Below are 13688 nucleotides of genomic sequence, written 5' to 3'. Positions count from 1 at the left end.
TATGTATGTAAAAAATTTAAATGTAATATATATATATATATATATATATAAATAAATATGGTTACTGTGACAAGATGATAAGGCCCAAATTAATAGGTTTGTGTTTAAAAAGATATTGGATACAAAAAGAAATGCCCAAGTAGGTTATGAGCCCAATAAGAACACATTATAAATAGAGGTAAGTACGGTGATTTTTATATGATAATTACATAAAACTGATTTTGACTTTGGCATCGGAGCGCCTTGCAGGTATACACACCCAACCGTGAGAGGAGACTGAGAGGAGAAGTCGAAAGGTGTAGTTGATCCAGCCCAACTTAGGAATCTTCCCAAACTTAGGTCCAACCCAAAGAGGCCAATTCGAGAGTCAACCCGAAGAGCCCAATCCGAGAATCCAATTTGAAGAGCCCAATCCGAGAAGTCAACGCATTCTGCTTGAAGAGAGTTTTTGGGCCTTTTGCAGGAACATATTATATATAAATTTTTTTATATAAATAAATTTATCATTTTTAATTGTAATTTAGTTTTGATATAGTTTAACATAAATTTATGTGATAACACGTATAACTCAAATGTTTGGTAAAAAAAATTCACATTTTATTAGAATTATTGATGATGTAATAATTTATAAAATTTAGACTATATGATCTCTCTTCATAAACATAAATATGTGTATGTGTATGGTTATATAAGAATTTAAAATTTGAGAAACTGAATTTACATTTAAATAAAATATTAAAAAAATATAAAAAATTGAATAAAATATATTTTAATTCCAAACACTTTAATTTTATAAAATTTTAAAATTTCTTATATAAACTTAACCTTCCATGAAACAAAACACATAGCTTTCTCTCATCCTTCTCTTTACATATTCTCTCTCTTCTCTCTAAATTTTTTCTCTTTCTATCTCATCTATTTTGGAATTTGATCTCCCCTCACAATAGCTCAAGAATCAGGAATTGATCTTATCTGATTAAACATATTAAGTTTTTATTTAATCTAAAGATATATTCCTCTCTTTTTTAAGATTTTATCTCAATCTTTGTAAGGTCAGAAAAGTGTTCCTCTCAACTTGGTAAAACTCATACTAAAATTTGGTGATTTTTGGATACCTTGCTCTAGGTCCCTATACTTTGGAATGACTCCACTGCTTAAGAATGGACTTCCACTATAATAAGAAAATTCAGGTAAGGAAGATAGTTTTAACTTTTCAATAGTACCCTAGGCTAGAAGATCTGAATGTGAAAGTAAAGTAGTCACAAGTTCCAAAATTTTCTTGCATGGTCTATTTTTTTTAAGTAAAATAGATGTTATTTTTTAAAAATGGTTTAAAGTTTAAACAATTTGAAAAGTGATTGATTGTTTAGATTGATCATGACGTGTATTTTTGAAGTTGAAGTCTTGGATTTATTTATCAAATTTTGATAAAAATGATATATACTTGTATATATAAATCAAGACTTTATAGATTTAGGCTAACTTTCACTTTTAGAGTGCTCTTTGCCCCAATTCTGCTCAAGCACCAACTATATGCACTCAACACCAACCCCTTATGCTCAAGCAGGATGAGGTGCAAATTTGGGGTGCTCCCTGTCTTAAATTTGCTCAGCATTAGCTCTCTATGATCCAACGTTAGCTTTGCACTCAGTACCAACCCCCACTCAAGCGAAATGAGGTACAAATTTTGGATTGGTCTATGCCTTAAATTCACTCAACACTAGCTCTCCATGCTTAAGCGTTAGCTCCCTACACTCAAGCGCATCTCCCTAGGCTCAAGCTTCAACTCCCTAAGCTCAACCTGAATTCCCAACACTAGTTATTTTTGCTCAGTTGCCTCTTGTTTCTTTTCTACAGGTCATGAAATTTAACCGAATCTTATGAAAATTTATTATTTTGTAAATTGCAAGTGATTACAACTTTCTAAGGCCAATAATGGGTTCAAATCATGCAAATTAAGTGTTTAGAACAAGTAAATATGACATTATCAAAATGTAAAGTGAACACTAGTTTGTATATTCAACTGATTTGTGAAATTTAAACGTTGTACTGTATGAAAATGGCTATCGAGATTGATGAAGTTTGTATGAAATTGAGGTCATACATTTGGAATAATGTGACTCATTATTTGTTTGTGTATTAAGTATTGCCTCCTATATTTTAATAGAGATATTTTAGTTTCATTAATGGTCTAGGTCACATAGACTAAGACATCAGATGGTGAGAAGTTGATGAAGCACACTATGACCACTTGTAGGCATTCAATTTTGGATGTATTGAATTTACCGTGATTTTTTTCTCTTAGGTTCGTTTGTAAATCTAAGTCTTGGATATTAGAGAAGATGTTAATCTTTGGTAGGGGATACTTAATACAAGTCTTTCGGAAGACGTTAGTCAATATTTTGCTTGATGAATATTCTTGATTATATAGATCCATATGTGGTCTATATTGATGTCATATTGTTGGTATTTGGATGAGATTAAATGATTATGATTTGTTGACTATAAATTTTTTGTTTATATATACACTTTTTCTTATGATTAAAATTTATTTTAATAACTTACCCTTTCGTGTCTTGTTTATTTTGTAAACTGCGATGACTATACTGCATACATGAGCATGTAGAGATGCAGGTGCAATAGAATCTGGAAAACCATAGGTTTTTATTAGACTCCTCCTTGTGAATATCTTGCATATGCCTAAAGTTTTATGTACGTATAATTACTATTATACTATTTTGAAATACTTTATGCCTTGTATAGACTCATTGTTGAGTCCACAATGTAATAGATAGTAAGCAATTTTTTAGGGTGTTTCATAAATGCTCTATTTTCATAAATTAATAATATTGTTTTTAATTATTTTTTAAATCAAAGAATCTTTTTCTCAAATCAATACTTATTTTTCCCATAATTGTTAAATATGATTTTTTTTTCAAATCATACTATTCATTTACAAATTTATAAGATGAAAAAAAAATTAATGGCTTAGATTATTTTTTTTTTCATCTTCAATAAAATGTAAATTGTGTAACATTCTTCACATGAGTTAACCGGACAAGGTTCCTAAACCATCATTTGGATTTGTAGTCATGCATTCGGCCAATCAATTAATGAACAATAAACTCCTATGATGTCTCGACCTTGCGCCATAATTATTCATTGTTGAGAATAAGACGAGGGTTACTTAATTAAAAGACTTAATCAAGGATTAAATCTCTTAAGGAAGCCATGATCATATACTAGTAAGAGGATTGGGTTTGAATGCACTAGTGCAAAATAGCAAAACGAATGCGGCTATTTTACATTTATAAGGACGGTTATATAACCGCATTTGATGAGTACGCATTTGTAAATGGAAGAGATAAGAAGACAACTATATATATAGTCGCATTCGTAAATTCGATTTATAAATGCGGCTATTTACATAGCCGCATTTATAAATCGCATTTACGAGAGACATTTAGGGTTTCTTTTCTTTTTCATTGTTGATTAAGTTTCTAATCAATGTTCTCAACTTTGATCTTTTTCGAAGAACATGGTCATTATTTTAACATTTCTTTTGATCTCTTGGTGCATCCATATTATACATCTTCGTATTTCATCCCAATGGAAGTCCAGAAAACACAAATAAAAATTCTCCAATGAAACGCAAATATATGACAGAGTAAGGCGGCAACAACGACAAGGAAGACACAAAGCGCAAACAAAAACCTTCTCAAGCATGACCTTAACAATGACATAAAACAAAACATACAAAAAGGTGAAGAAGAAGAGAGGAAGACAATGCTTACCGATGGCACGAAGACAATGCAAAGAAGAGAGGAAGCACAATTAATGGAGGAAGCACATTAGAGAAACGAAGAGCGAGAGAAATGAGAGTATCAAAACGTAAGTGGTGCGTTTCTGAATTAGAGTTAAAAAGGTTTTAAGAAGGCGGCTATTTGTAAAGCCGCATTCGTAAATCAAATGTTTTGATTTACAAGGGCGACTGTACAAATAGCCGCACTTGTAAATGAACTTAATTACAAAAATATCATCGCGTTTTTTACGAAAACGTTTGAGCGCAAAACCGCACTAAATAAACTGCATTTGTTTATACATTTTGCACTAGTGATGAGACCTCCAATGCAAAAGCCCATAAATATTATATATAGGTATTTAGAGAAATTCATAATATTTATAACTTATTAATACAATATACTTACTTATCATCGACATGATTGTAAGTACAACACCCTTTATTACCAAGATTTAGCCAGAAAGAAGACTAATACGAAGAGAAAGAAGACATTGAGTAACAAGACCACATGTAAATAAAGAAAAGAGAAGTATAATTACGAAACTCACTTCCACCTTGTAAAAACATTATGTTTCAAATTTTAGGTGATATAGATTCAATGTTTTTTAAATATTTATCATAAAATATGAAGGAATGAATTTAGAATGTGAAATTGTAAAAATGAAAAGTAGAATAATAAATGTTATATATATATATATATTAAAATATTGAATTGTTATTAAATTTTAAAAATATAGTTTTAAGAGTTTAAATTATTCTTTAAAAAATTTATAAACATATTTTGATTGAAAGATTGACAAAATAATGTTTTAATTTAATATGTAAGATTTTAGATTGATTATTCAAATTATTAAATTATGATGAATCAACTTATTTTTCTTGACACACGAATTACAGCCTAAATATTAAAAACATACTTATTAAGTTTTTTAAAATACATTTAGACTAATTTAAATAAATATTTAAAAAATTGATAAATACATTATCTTTTATTAAATATATAGGTTGATTATTCGAGTTTAATGTTAAATTATGATCAATAAACTGAATTTTCTTGACGCATTAAAAACAAAAAAAAAATACTAAATACACTGAATTGTTAAAAATTATAAAATATATTTAAAATAATATAAATTATTCTTTAAAAATGGAAAAAATACATTATACTAAATATGTTGTTTTGGCTATTTAATTTTAATATTAAATTCTGCTCAACAAACTGCTTTTTCCTTACATATTAAATTATAGAGTAAAATATTAAATGTATATTAAAATACTGAGTTGTTAAAAAGTTTAAAGTATGTTTAATGATTTCAATTATTTTTAAATATTACTAAATATATTATTTTTATTGAATATAAGAATTTAGATTTACTATTCAAATTTTATATTAAAATATAGAGTAAAATATTAAATGTATATTAAAATACTGAGTTGTTAAAAAATTTAAAGTATGTTTAATAATTTCAATTATTTTTAAAATTAATAAATATATTATTTTTATTGAATATAAGAATTTAGATTGACTATTCAAATTTTATATTAAATTATTACCGATACACTCTCTTTTAACACATTATAATGACAGAACCAATACTAAAGACATATTAAAATATAATTCAAAATATAATTAGAATAATTGAAATTATTCTTCAAAAATTCACAAAGATGTTATTTTTAATAAATATAAGATTTTAGATTAACTTTTTAAATTTAATATAAAATTTTGGGATCAACAATCCGAAGAATAAAAGACCTCAACCCTAGAAACTTATTATATGGGTAGCTTTTAAAATATTTTACTAAAAAATAAGAAGGAAAGGAATATAAAAAAACAACTTTTGATAAAATGTCAAAGAAAAGGTATTTTTCTAAGCACCAAGCTAACTAGACAATTAATATTAATTTATATTAAAATATTTAGACAAAACTTTTAAAATATAACTATTAATAATTAAAATATGTTGACTTTATTAAATATTTTAGACTAACTACTTAAAACTGAAATCTCAAAAAAAACTTAAAGCATTTAAACTTATTGAAATCTAATTAATGTTTGGTCTCAACTGATATTAAACTGTTGAGAAAAACACTTGAAGTATCAACTTTACTATTTAAACATTGTTTTGTAGTTACTAAAACATCATCCAAGGAGATGGAATCTTCAAAAGTTTACTTGGTTTGTGTAGTATCTTTTTTATTAGTTTCTTTTGTTATGGGTGGTCGTTTCATAAACAATGAAATTAAGAGCTTTGTTTCTATAGGTCCAAATTCTACTAAATTTCTTGATCCAATCTCAACATCAGTTGTTTCAATTGTTGATCCTACTAAATATCTTTATCCAACATCACTTGTTTCAACGGTTTTCAATGACATAAGTTTTCAAGGTGATATTAAGAGGCTTGTTCCCACAGGTCCAAATTCCGCTCAATCTCCTGATCCTCCAATCAAAAGACTTGTTCCCACAGGTCCAAATCCCGCTGAGTCACCTGACCCAACACCAATCAAAAGACTTGTTCCCACAGGTCCAAATTCTGCCCAATCTCCTGATCCAACTCCAATCAAAAGACCTGTTCCCACAGGTCCAAATTCCGCCCAATCTCCTGATCCAACTCCAATCAAAAGACTTGTTCCCACAGGTCCAAATCCCGCTGAGTCACCTGACCCAGCACCAATCAAAAGACTTGTTCCTACAAGTCCAAATCCTACTAAATTTCTTGATCCAATCTCAACATCAGTTGTTTCAATTGTTGATCCTATTAAATCTCTTGATCCAAGATCACTTGTTTCAATTGTTTCCAATGACGTAAGTTTTCAAGGTGATATTAAGAGACTTGTTCCCACAGGTCCAAATTCCGCTCAATCTCTTGATCCTCCTATCAAAAGACCTGTTCCCACAGGTCCAAATCCCGTTGAGTCATCTAACCCAACACCAATCAAAAGACTTGTTCCCACAGGTCCAAATCCTACTAAATTTCTTGATCCAATCTCAACAATTGTTTCTGTACCTGAGTGGAGAGATGGGGCCTAGGCACGGTTGGTTGATGTAGTATAGTAGCTGACGTGTCGGTCTTCTTCTCTTTCGGTCGGTCGCTTCTTCTTGGTTTCTCCTTCGGTCGGGCGGGGGAGGGTACCTGCGAAGGCACTCCGACGCTCAAGTAAGTATGAGATTCTAAGTGTGGTTTAGTAAGTGAATGAAAACGTACCTTTCTCTGGCTTGAGCACAGTATTTATAGGATTGCCTAATGGGCTTTCTATCCCTTGGGCTCGGGGTGGTTATGGATAGGTCTTGTCAATCGTGCTCCAGAATACCCGGGGAACATATCTTCTTTCAACGCGTATTCCTTATTTTTCGGAGGTGTATCTTACCTGCTTTAGCTTGTCACGGGTGCACTTACATTTATTATGCGTTCGGTCGGTCGGTCGGCTACGTGTGTTCGTCCGGTGCCTACCGGTACACTTGCCCCCCAGGCTCGAGGTGAATAAAAGCCGAAGAGTCGTAATGATTGTTTGGGTTTTCCAAGGTGTCAGAAATTAATGATAACGGCATGATGGGACGTTTTTCCTTTTTGTCGAAGGCGGCGGAGATGGATCTAGCGGTGTGGATTGAGTGGCGGTTCAGCTACCGGCTGATGGAGGCCGTAGGATGAGTGGGGATCTAACGGATGAGGGTGAGGGGGAAATGCTATAAATAGCGCTTGCATTTGCAGAGGGACTACGTTTTCTAGAGTTCGGCATCCGAATCGCTCCGAGCGCCGAGTCCAAATTGTGAGTTGTGTGACTGTACGATCCGTCATTGCCGACCGAGCTGTGATTTGTGAAAGGTTAGTTATGTCGTCCCAACTTTCTTCAAATAGAATAGGGAGTAGAGAGTCGAGCGAAAGTGGGGAGTCGTCGTCCGGTAGTAGTGAGAGTACTAGTGGGTCGTTGGGATCGACCTATGATTGGGTTGAGATTGCCGTTAGGAATGCTGCTACGATGCTTAAGAAACCTGATGACCTGGATAAGGTGATAGCAAAGGCTTCCCTTGTGCGTTCAGGTCTGCCGTCGGACATGATAGTTGCCGAGATATGTGGGTATATCGACCGTGTGTGTCATGGGAGGGAAAATGCTCTGGTAGATTTTTTCTTTATGTATAATACTTTGTTTGTCGATTTAAGAGTGACCCTGCCGTTCGATGAGTTTACGACTGATGTGCTGAGGTTTCTCAACCTAGCGCCGACTCAGCTTCACCCGAACTCATGGGCGTGTTTACAGGCCTACCGGATGGTGTGTCAGCTCTTTGACCTGACGCCCAGAGCGGAGGTTTTCTTATTTTATTATAACACGTATCCGGCCAACCCAGTAAGTTGGGTTTCGTTGGTGAGTCGTCCGGGGTGTGTTCGTTTTGCGGCCTTCACCACGTCATACAAAAATTTCAAGGAAAGGTATTTCAAAGTGTTTGTAGAGCCGGACGGTCGAGAACATTTCTATCTGGCCGAGGGTGGCACCAAATTTCCTTTTCATTGGACGCAGAATCCAACGGCTCTCAATACGAATTCCCGAACGGCCGTGTCAGTAATGGGCAAGGCTAAGATGGCAGTGTTCGATCAGCTCCCTCACAAGTTGCCCACGAGGGAGATAATTTCCTTATATACGTCATCCGACCCTTGGGCGGATTTTGTTGGTATGTTACTTTGTAATTTGGGTTGATCGGGTTGTTTCATTAATAGTGTATAATTCCTGTATGTTTTGCAGAGATAATGACTCGGACGGATGCATCCCTTAGTGCGTACATGAATGACTTACACCGACAAAGGAATCGACAGGTTGGTTCGGTCGAGGCGAGTGGGGTATTGACGATTCAGCCGGCCACCACTGTTCCTGCCGGGGGTGCTTCGGCTGCGGGGGCTGCCAAGAAAAGGGGACGGCCTACCAAAGGGAATCAAGAAGGAAGAGCGGGTCCTTCCCGGACGACCTCGGAGCCGACCTTGCTAACGGTCGGCATGGAGGTGGCGGCTCATTTGCAAGTGGAGTTGACGGCGGAGGATAACGAGGTTTTTTCAACCATTCCCACAACTAGGCTGATGGTGGAAACCTTGGAGTTACAAAGCCGAGCGCTCATAGCGAGCCGAACGGTGGTTGAAGAACTCGAGAGAGTGACGACCGTCACCGTTCCTCGGTTGAAAAAGGACGTGACCGAGGCCACCAAAGCCGCGAAGGCGGCGACCAAGATGGTCGAGAAATTGAAAGCCCAAGTGGAGGAGAACTGGGCAGCCGTGAAAGTGCAAGAGGGATTGACGAAGAATCTTGAGGCGCAACTAAAAGAGGGAGCCGACCGGGAGGAGGCGCTGAAAGCAGAAGTGGCCAAGTGCCATGACTTTATGCTTCGCATTAGCGAAGAGTATTTCCGGCTGGGTATCCAACAAGCGGCCTGTTTGCATGGGGCACCAATGGAGGATGACCGGTACGATATCGAGAAAATAGTGGTGGATGGAAATCTGGTACTGGCCAACCCTGACGACAACTCAAATGAGGAGGCCGAGGCGGAGACTCCTGACCCACAACCGGACGCCTCATTTGAAGAATTAATGAACAATGTTCCATAGAGAATTGCTGGACTTGGCATGTGGGCAATATACATTTTGCATTTTGTATATTTATAATTTCAGCTAGTATGTATGATGCGTAGGCCGAAGTAGTTTCTTAAACATGGTGTGGTTTATATATAAGTAATGATTTTGAATTCGGGTGCCGAACGAGACATAGGTAATGCCGAACGAGGCATAAGTAATTTTGATTACTTTTAAGTAATAAGTTAATTCTGATGCCGAACGAGGCATAAATAATTTCTCATTATGTTAAAGTAATAAGATAATCTTGATGCTGAACGGGGCATTACGTTAATAAGATAATTTTGTTGCCGAACGAGGCATAAATAATCCTGATTACGTTAAAGTAATAAGTTAATCCTGATGCCGAACGGAGCATTACGTTAAAATAAGATAATTCTGTTGTCGAACGAGGCATAAATAATCCTGATTACGTCAAAGTAATAAGTTAATTCGGATGCCGAACGGGGCATTACGTTAAAATAAGATAATTCTGTTGCCGAACGAGGCATAAATAATCTTGATTACGTCAAAGTAATAAGTTAATTCGGATGCCGAACGAGGCATAAATAATCCTGATTACGTTAAAGTAATAAGTTAATTCGGATGCCGAACGAGGCATAAATAATCCTGATTACGTTAAAGTAATAAGTTAATTCTGATGCCGAACGGGGCATAAATAATCCTGATTACGTTAAAGTAATAAGTTAATTCGGATGCCGAACGAGGCATAGATAATCCTGATTACGTTAAAGTAATAAGTTAACTCGGATACCGAACGAGGCATAGATAATCCTGATTACGTTAAAGTAATAAGTTAATTCGGATGCCGAACGAGGCATAAATTGAGAGTAATAAAAGGAATATGAGACTTTGATTTTATAGTGCCTCGTTAAAAACTTCTCGGTCGTAAACCCTCCTTAGGGAAAAACCGACCGAGCGAGGAAAGAGTACACTTTTATTAAGTTCAACTGTAATAAAATTTGAGATGTGTGGCATTCCACGTTCTCGGTATGTCCTTCCCAGATAAATGTTCTAAGTAATAGGCTCCACCAGCTGCCATATCTGCTATGCGGAATGGTCCCTCCCAATTGCTAGAGAACTTGCCTCCTTCCTTCCAGGTGCTACTCCGCATTCGCCATAGTAAGTCGCCTTTGTGGAACAGTCTCGGTTTGACCTTGGAGTTGTATCGTCTGGCCGCCCGAATTTTGCATGCTTCTTCTCTAATTCTACACTTGTCCCGAAGTTCGTTGATGAGATCGAGGTCGACCGAGAGGCTTTCCTTGTTTATATCAAGATCAAGGGTTTGTCGGCGGAGAGAGGGTTCTCCAATCTCGACGGGGATCATAGCTTCAGTGCCATACGTTAGGCTGTACGACGTTTCTTGTGTAGTCGTCTGAGGAGTACAGCGATATGCCCATAAGACCTCTAAGAGTTCTTCAGTCCAGTTGCCCTTTGCTGGGCCAAGACGTTTCTTCAGTTCGTTCAAGATGACCTTGTTTGCCGACTCTGCTTGTCCGTTTGTTTGCGGATGTTCGACTGAACTGGCGATGTGTTTGATGTGGAGTTTCTCGTAAAATTCAGCTAACGTCCGGTCGGTGAACTGTCGACCGTTATCGGTGATGATGATCTGTGGAAGGCCGAAGCGGCAAACAATATTTTTCCACACGAAATTTTGCACATTTCGAGCGGTGATAGCAGTCAGGGGTTCGGCTTCGATCCACTTGGTAAAGTAATCAATGCCGACCAGTAAGAATTTACATTGGCCTTTACCGGGGGTGAAAGGGCCAATGATGTCCATACCCCATTGGACGAACGGCCAGGGTGATAGCATAAAATGAAGTTCTTCAGGTTTTTGGTGGGACAAAGTGCCAAACTCTTGACATTTAAGGCATTTCTGGACGAAATCGGTACAGTCGCCTTGGACGGTCGGCCAATAGTATCCGGCTCGGACTACTTTGGCGACCATTGTTCGTGCGCCTGAGTGAGTACCACAAATACCTTCATGTAATTCCCGGACGACATAGGAGGCTTGATCAGGTGTCAAACATTTAAGGAGTGGCCGGGTATAACCTTGGCGATAAAGGTCGTCACCGATTAAGACGAAACAGGCGGCCTATAACTTCATGGTTTTTTCACCTATAGGACTACATGTACCATCGAGTAAATATTGCTTAATTGGGGTAATCCAAGTGGATTCCGCGTCAGTCGTTAGGCATTCCTGTAGGTCAATGCTTGGGCGTACAAGCGTAACATGGATGACCGACCGATGTATTCCCTTACACTTCGTGGTTGCCAACCGAGACAAGGCGTCCGCGCGAGTATTGTGATCGCGTCGAACGTGTTGCATGGAAATTTCAAAAAATGTACTCATCAACTGTTTGACTAAGTGATAGTATCGTTGCAGAAAGCTTTATCGGACTTCATATTCGTCATTAAGCTGACCGATGACTAGTCTGGAATCACTTTTACAAATTAACTTAGTGATTTCCAATTCTTGAGCGAGGCGTAGGCCGGCTAAAATGACTTCATATTCGACCTGATTATTTGAAGTTTTGAAGTCGAATTTTAGGGCTTGCTCGATGACAATCTCGCCGGGGCCTTCCAAAACGACTCCAGCGCCGCACGACCTTTCGTTGGAGGAGCCGTCCACGTATAAGATCCACGATGAGGGTTCGGTCTCGGCTGAGGAAGGGGTGAGTTCGGCTGCGAAATCAGCAAGAGCTTGCGACTTGATGGCCCCTCGTGGTTGGTACTGAATATGGAATTCGGATAGTTCTATCGTCCATCCGATCATTCGTCCGGCTAAATCTGGTTTAGTGAGAATCTTTACAATGGGGTAATTTGTCCGAACAATAATACGATGATTTTGAAAATACATACGCATTCGTCGGGCGATAATGATGAGAGCCATAGCCATTTTCGATCGTTTGGTATCGGATTTCGGCGCCGTGGAGGGCGCGGCTGACGAAATAAACTGGCCGTTCTTCAAAATTAATTTCTTGAACTAAGACCGAACTAACGGCTTCGTTTGAAACGGCGAGGTAGACTATAATGGGCTCTCGGGCGTCCGATTTCTGGATGACCGGTGGGGAAGATAGAAAAGTTTTCAATTGGAGGAAAATTTCTTCGCATTCGGCCGACCACTCAAAGCGAGATGCTTTTTTCAATAATCGGACGATGGGTCTCGTTCGTTCTGCAAGTTTAGGAACAAATCTGGATAAGGCGGTGAGCCGGCCGATGAGTCTCTAAATTTCCTGAATGGAGTTGGGGCTTCTCATCTCGGAAATAGCTTTACATTTCTCAGGGTTAGCTTCTATGCCTCTATGGGTAAGCATAAAGCCTAAGAACTTCCCCCCCTCGACGCCAAATGCACACTTGTCAGGATTGAGTCGCATCTGGTGCTGGCAGAGGGCCTAAAAAACTTCTTTTAGGTCGGCAATATGTTGCTTACATGAGTCGGATTTGACAACAATGTCATCGACATAGACTTCAACATTCCTGCCGATCATGTCGTGGAATACGTGGTCCATTAGTCTTTGATAAGTGGCCCCAGCATTCTTGAGTCCGAAGGGCATAACTTCATAATAGAAATTGCCGGAATCAGTCATGAAGGCTGTCTTCTTTCGGTCGGCCGGGTGCATTTAGGTTTGATTATAACTTGAATAGGCATCAAGGAAGCTGAGGATGTGATGTCCAGCCGCCCCATCTACAAGACGATCAATGGTAGGCAGAGGATAAGAGTCTTTTGGACATGCCTTATTGAGGTCCATGTAATCAACGCACATTCGCCATTTTCCTTTTGCTTTCTTTACCATAACTACATTGGCTAGCCATGTAGTATAATGGGCTTTTCGAATGAATCCGGCTTGTAATAGCTTATCAGCTTCGGCACGTGCGGCTTGGCGTCGTTCGTCCCCTAAATTTCTTTTCTTCTGAGCTATTGATCTAGCTTCTTTATATAATAATAGTCGGTGTGTAATGACCTTCGGGTCTACGCTAGGCATGTCAGCGGCTGTCCATGAGAACAGGTCGGCATTTTTAGCAAGCGTTGTGCCGATGGCCGATCGGTCGTCCGGCGTTAGTGAGGTGCCAACATGTGTAGTGTGGCGATCATCGCGAAGTGGGAATGGATGCAGGTCTTCTCCTGCTTCCATACGGGGATCGTCCATACGAGGGTCGAGATCAACAAGGGCTATCATCTGACGACGGGACATGTGCCGTTCGGAACGCCGAGTGGGGGATCGTCCTCGTTTTTGTGGGAGTCGGTCGTCCGAATTGGTCGTGTAGAGTCG

The 13688-nt window shown here is 37.9% G+C and overlaps 1 protein-coding gene across 1 annotated transcript; it reads right to left on the bottom strand.

Annotated features, from left to right (window-relative positions):
• Positions 1-11806: 11806 nt before the first annotated feature.
• On the bottom strand, positions 11807-12313 carry LOC137836156 (uncharacterized). The gene has a single exon (XM_068645012.2). It carries the CDS (start codon positions 12311-12313, stop codon positions 11807-11809), a length of 507 nt encoding a protein of 168 aa, XP_068501113.2.
• Between the last annotated feature and the right edge of the window lie 1375 nt (positions 12314-13688).

This window comes from Phaseolus vulgaris, chromosome 5 (assembly GCF_051622355.1).
Source record: "Phaseolus vulgaris cultivar YP4 chromosome 5, ASM5162235v1, whole genome shotgun sequence".
NCBI classification, from domain to species: Eukaryota; Viridiplantae; Streptophyta; class Magnoliopsida; order Fabales; family Fabaceae; genus Phaseolus; species Phaseolus vulgaris.
The sequence above is the reverse complement of the archived record's forward strand: the minus strand, read 5'-3'. Positions and strand labels throughout refer to the sequence as shown.

Excerpts from the sequence above, each read along its gene's own strand:
- LOC137836156 (XM_068645012.2), bottom strand. The coding sequence starts at position 12,313 with ATGGCTATGGCTCTCATCATTATCGCCCGACGAATGCGTATGTATTTT.